Source organism: Limulus polyphemus, unplaced genomic scaffold (genome assembly GCF_000517525.1).
Source record: "Limulus polyphemus unplaced genomic scaffold, Limulus_polyphemus-2.1.2 Scaffold4322, whole genome shotgun sequence".
Classification (NCBI taxonomy): domain Eukaryota; kingdom Metazoa; phylum Arthropoda; class Merostomata; order Xiphosura; family Limulidae; genus Limulus; species Limulus polyphemus.
This window is the reverse complement of record NW_013669932.1, coordinates 46,502-53,104: the sequence shown is the minus strand read 5'-3', so window position 1 is coordinate 53,104 and position 6,603 is coordinate 46,502. Positions and strand designations below refer to the sequence as shown.

Below are 6,603 nucleotides of genomic sequence, written 5' to 3'. Positions count from 1 at the left end.
TAAATTTAAATTTATTAGTTAACTCAATTTCAGGCTATTTGAAATTCTAATACGTAACATATGTTTTCAAAATCTTGCTGAAAAAAACAAAATTATCAATGTGTCAAGGAAACCTTCATAATCAAAATTAAACTGAATAAAAAGAGAAGTCATTTTAAAGGTATTTATGTCTAGATAGCCCACTTCTTGATTTATTTATATTTTACAACAAAGATAAACTCAATTACATCCACTTCACTCTTGGTAATCTTTTTATACAGGTTCTCATTTTAAACACGAATAACAACACCAAAAAAAAGCTTAAATGTTACACTTTGTTTCCTTTTTCTTTATAGATCTCAATAAACTTTCCTTTTACAAGTTGCTCATCTTCATGAGTCAAATAGCTTTGTTAATTGTCGGTCATTATGATTATTATTTTTACTTCTTCATAACACTTGAAGTCCACTGTTTCAAAGAATTTGTTAATATGTAGCTGAAGTTGTGGACAAATCTTATTACTTAAATTCTTAATGTAACTGGTAGCTACAACTGATACAAGTAATAATCTACATTTCTGAACATGTAGTTTATTAGTTAAACACAAGAGAATTAAATTCCTATTATAGAATGAAGGTTTCATTTAAGACTCTTTTGAGTTTCCATTTCAGCCCCTTTCTAAACATTAAAAACTCCCAAATGTTGGCATACTTAAGTAATTTTCAGTGCATAAAAAATAAACTAAAAAGTGAATGTAAAATAAATTAACTGTAGTGTTATAATTTATATCTGTCACTTGCTATTCTCACAAATTCATTCAGAGCTGTAGCGGTTCTTGTTGTATCTCAGACTTAACTTTCTAGCTGTGATTGAGAGGTTACCAACATCTCAAATTCTAGCTGCCCTGTCACATATTAACTGCAGCTTCTACTACGAACTCACCAACTGGTTAATATCATGCTAGTTCAATATAAGTGGTAAATCAATACTCTAGGAGAAATAATAATTATAGCTTACAAAAGTCACTTTTATGATATTAAGTTTGAAAAATACTGAACCCATTATGTTAGCCTACCATCATTTCATAATTCACATGATCATCATTTGAAATTAAGAACATTGTTAAAAGGTGTCAACTTGAATTAATTCAATACATTCTACACGTACATGTAAAATATTAATTGGTATTTTCTTAAGTACATGTCAGCAGTCAACACAGTAGTAATTTTTACAGCTTCTTTCAATTCTTTTTTTTAATACTTTTCCAAATGTACACATGTGGTTTTTTTGATATTTGTAAGTAAATTTACTTTTAAAAATTATATTTACAATATAAAATATATATATGTTTTCTTTCCAACTGTGTTTAATTTTCTCAATGGTTTTGGAAAAATAAATAAATCTCTTCCCAATATATTTAGAGGAAAACCCATGGATATAAACATTAAAATTAAACTTGCCTTCTGACTGAGTTATAGCCACAAAGAACAGCTGAGAACGATATATACTGATCAAGTAATGATGAGGTGTTGCTATAACAGGTGGAATGTCTTCTGGAGAAGATACTTTCCTCTGGGCATCAAAAAAATAATCACAAACAGACCTGTGGATGACACTTTTCCAATGTTTTTCCATAAAAACATCCCTGAAAAAAATTAGAAACTATGAAAAAAACTATAATCACATACGTTAACAATATTGATAATGAAATGTCAACAAACTGGTAAAGTTGGCTGATAAATTGAAAGTCTTGCATGTTGTTGGCTGTGAGAAGGATGCTACTGTTTTATAAAGGATTTGGATAATTTGACAGATTGGGCAAATAAATGGCAGATGGTATTCAAATATACTAAGTGCGAGATAATCATTAATTTACATTATAATTACCACCTTGATGAGAATCAACATAATAGTGCTATTGAAGAAATAAATCTTGGAGTTTTGGTTGATCAGTCTCTTAGGCCTCCCAGGCAGTGTGCAGTTGCCATTGGGAAAACAAAAAGTATTTGAGGTTGTATCTACAAAAATGCTAATTATAAGTCAAAGGAGATTGTTTCTTTGCAAGATTCCTGATTAGACTTCATTTGGAGTACTGTGTTCATTCTTGAACTTCTTACCTTATGGATGTTAAGTTGTTAGAAATAGTTTAAATGAGAGGACAGATTCAGGACCTAGAAATTATTTTCTCTTAAAAAAAAAGGGATTAGAAAACATCTGATTAAAATGGTCAAAATTATAAATAGAATAGATAAAATTAATGCATCATCTTTTTTTGTTTGTTTGTTTAATGGTGAAAATGGTATGACTAGGGATCACAGAATTAAGATTTGGCATGGTAAAAGTCATCTGTAAATTAGATGATTTTAGTAAAATGTCAGGGCTGGCTACAGGCAGGTGAATGTTTGATGTAATGAATGAGACAGTTACAATGGACCAAGGGGCCCCTTGTTGTCCCGTTAATGTTAATTATCATCAAGAGCAACAATAGCTAATTTACAGGTTTATAGGATCTGATTAGATATATCAGAAGTTTGAGTCAACCACAAAAACCTAATAAGATAAAGGTAGAGTGATCTTGAGACAAATCAGATTATACATCATTAACCAAATAGAGATGGGCAATTAGAGGAATTTGCTAACTGGTTAATCATCAGGCTAACGAATCAATTATATTCACCTAACTGGATATTCTTATATGTGATGGCTAAAAAAACTTATAATGCTAAAAACTGGGTTTCAATAACAGTGGTTGACAGAGCATAGTTAATAGTTAGCCCATTGTGTAGTTTTGGGCTTTACAACAAAGTATATACTTGGACAGTTAGAATAATCAAAAATAATAATAATAAAAAACCCTAATTTCGATTAGTTATTTATTCCTGAGTTGTGATACTAATCAAACACTATAATGAAAAATCATGATGCCAATATTTTGATTACTGGACAACTGGAATAATCAAAAACAGTAATAACCAGAAATAGTAAATGATTTTTTTGTGACATTAATTGATAATTATGCATATGAAGTTGGGAATTAATATTATTTACAGCCTTACTCTGTTAACCACAACTAAAAATGTTTAACAATTTCAATTTCTTAACAGCTAGTTAAATTGCTAAATATGAGCGAATTAAGTCACTTTTATATAATAGTTTCATTTAAAGCTTAGTTATGTTTGAATTTCAGTTCCATTCCAATGACAAAAAAACTCCTAAAATTTTAGCACACTACATAAACAATTTTGAGTGCATAAAAGTAGACTGAAAAGTAAACACAAAATTTGTTATTGGTAATGGTAGGATGTTTATGTCACTTTCTGCTCTGCTAATATTTCCACTGTCTTTGCAATAATAGTTAATCATACCTTAGGCAGAGTTATAAGGTTGCTACTACAGCGGGTGGTCTACAAAAATATTTACACTATAGCGTGCGGTCTACAGAGGTACCAGCATCATCACCATTTTAACTTTTGTTTATTTGCAATTGGCCCCATTTATTATAAATAACGCTTTTAAACTAACAAAGTACAAAATACCATTACATAACATTTTGGGGGCAAATATAATCAAAATGAAATAAGTTCCAACAATCAAAACAAGTGCAATTATAACCTAAGTTTAAGGTACTCTTTTGGAACACACAACTTATTAAGTTATTATTATTTGCTGAACAGAAACGTAGATGGATATAAATCATTTAGCAAGAAATTATGTTTCAGTGAATCATTAAAACAATAATGATGATAGTATCTGTGAAGACTGCATGCTATAGTAGCACCGTTATAAGAATCTGTTGCTTCTAATATCTGTAATAAATGCTAGAGTAGGTATCACATGTACAAAATAATAGCATCTCTACACGAAATAACTTGATTATTTTTACATGTGAGAAATGGAATATAATGTGAAATTAGATAACTGTAACAACAAAAAGCAATAAATAAAATATAATAACCATGAATGATATATAGTACTTTAAGAAATTGGGAAATTAACATTCTCTATTTTAGGGTGTAATAAATATATTGTACACACAAGATACAGACTTTGTGACACTGATAGCTAGGGTATGCCATACATGTGCATTATTGCATAGAATCAGCAGAACAATCAAACTAAATTTTTAAAAGATTTAATATTTGAATGTGAATACCATAAAATTGTTACATTACAAAACACAATTTGTCAATTAGATTTACATTTCAGCAGATCAACACACAGTAACAATACATTTCCTATTAAAAGACCAAAACTGAAGGCTATACTACAACAGATTTCTGTTAAATCTCTTAATAAAACTTCATACAGGAAGAACCTGCCTGGTTTTACACTAGTCTTCAAGCTTAGATAATTCTTTAATTTTTGTTTCATAAATCACAGTTGACAGTCAGCCATACCCATTAACTTGATTAAATGATTAACTTATGTACAGTCGCTATAAACATTAAGCTAATGTTTTTGCACACGTTTACTAATATTAGTCTATACTGTAGTACTACTGATAATGGTAGCCCAAATTATGTATTAATTATTAAAAATTAAATATACAATTATAAACGTGCTTACCCAGAGGAGTTTATTACAAATAGGCTGTGAATCATTTTCTTATAAAAATTGTCTTCTCTTCCCACTCTTGCGCTACCTTTTTTGAATAACACCAAAAGTACTAAATAACTACAGTTCTAAATAAAATTAGAGTTATTCTATCAAGCTAAACTAAAAAAAAAAAAAACACTGCAAAAATACATATACACAATCAACGTCATACCATTACAGACCGTCACCTATCATGTGCCCACATAATCATATTATTTTCGCCCTCTTTTGGTGGAGAGAATTACTTCATTTTTATATTATTTTATTGTTGTATTTAAAATTGAAATTACAACAACATTTTAATGTTCTAGAAATAAGAAAATTTAGTTTGGAAACTAATAAACAAAATAATTATACAAACAACACAGGCTAGACTACAGTAACGATATTGTGTTTATATATATATTTAGCAGTCTATAAATCTGCAAAGACGTCAAAACTCAAAATAATTAACTTTCAATATCATCACATTCTCCGATGGGACAGCGGTAAATCTAAAGTCTTACAACGCAAAAATTCGGAGTTCGATTCACCGCGATGAACACATTCTATTACCTAAATGTGGATTTGTTCTAGAATAAACAACCATGTCATCACATGAGCTTATGTATAATTATATTTTCCTAAAGACAAAATAATACATTACGTCAGATTTGGTACAGATTGTCCTTTAGTTAATCTCCAAAATCAGTGATACTTTCTATCATTATTAGATATTTAGATGACATTAATTCTATTTATACTTGAATAAGTTAAATCTTTGTCAATTTGTTATATTCATTTCATTTCTCATTTAGTCAACCTTGTTAAGCTGATTGCTAAATAATTTACTGATCCTTTCGATTCTTGAAAGCAGTCAAAAATAATAAGCTTTTTAATACTACAGACACATCTAAATGCAGCGTAATATACTTGAATAAACGACCATTAACCCTGCGTTAGTCTTCCGGGTTCTTCTCGGACTCCAAATATTTTGTAAACATTGGCGCCGACAGATGGGAGCACATACATGTTTGGTGTTCTTAGTAGCTTCAAATTCCGGCTAGTTAGTGTTAAATTGTTACACTTAGTTTAGGTGGTAAAAAAGAAACAAGTTGTAATATTCAATGTTCATTTATTGATAAATTAAGGAAAGTATTTTGAGTGTTAGTGTCTTTTGTTTCCAAAATAATAGTTTATTATTACTTAAATATTTTTTTAATTAATTTTTTATGATGAGGTCCTCTCGGACCCTGGAAGAGTGACTATGGATTTTTTTTTTTTTACGGAAGACAAACGCAAGATTTTTGACTAAGTTGAGGAAAGAGAGTGAACAAGTGAAAAGCACCCTCTATTTAAAATCAACACAAATAAAATGGACGAGTGAGTACAAAAGATACAAAACACTACTCTCTTACCATTGAGAGCTCTATAGGTTGAACGAGAAGTCGAAAGAAACTTGATGAAAATTTCAATGAGACTGAGAGAGTTAATAACTTTATAAAAAGACAACAGTGTTATGTTTTCCAGAGCACATATGCTACTTACTTCACTTCTGGTCATTTCGTAAGTGTAAACAGGGAGAAGCACAGCTTCTAGGTAATCTTAAATTGAGTCTACACATTTCTCCAATGACATCTTCCATGGGAAAGATCAGCAACACCAGAGAAGATCTATGACAAAAAGTAACTACGACACTAGCAAGTTAGCCATGTGGTGAGAATTGATGTCACTACATGCTAAAGGTACATGTTCACCTGAAGTCGTATATATATGTGTGTGTGTGTGTGAGGAAAAAAAAACTTTCATGAGTAAAAAGTTTCATCTGTAGAAAGGAAAATAAACCCGTGGTATGTTTCCCATCAATAGACAAAAATAATACACTGTATAGCTCAAAAATATAGTTGAAGATGAAAGTTATTAGATCAGGTGTAACTCAGCACTTAACACAGAGAAAATATATTAACCCCCCTACCCTAACTAAGAAACAAAAACTAAGTAAAATAAACACAACGTAGTACTCGACACACCCAACCCACCCAACACACA

The 6,603-nt window shown here is 30.1% G+C and overlaps 1 protein-coding gene across 1 annotated transcript in view; it reads right to left on the bottom strand.

The window, feature by feature from the left end:
* LOC106470958 (AP-3 complex subunit mu-1) overlaps positions 1–4,780 on the bottom strand; it is a 21,948-nt gene extending 17,168 nt beyond the window's left edge. Inside the window, exons 1-2 of the mRNA XM_013931537.2 lie at positions 4,546–4,780; positions 1,440–1,624 (exon numbers count right to left, since the gene is read on the bottom strand). Of these exons, the coding sequence (XP_013786991.1) occupies positions 1,440–1,624; positions 4,546–4,580 (220 nt within the window). The 5' untranslated portion in view covers positions 4,581–4,780. The remainder of the gene's footprint in view (positions 1–1,439; positions 1,625–4,545) is intronic.
* Between the last annotated feature and the right edge of the window lie 1,823 nt (positions 4,781–6,603).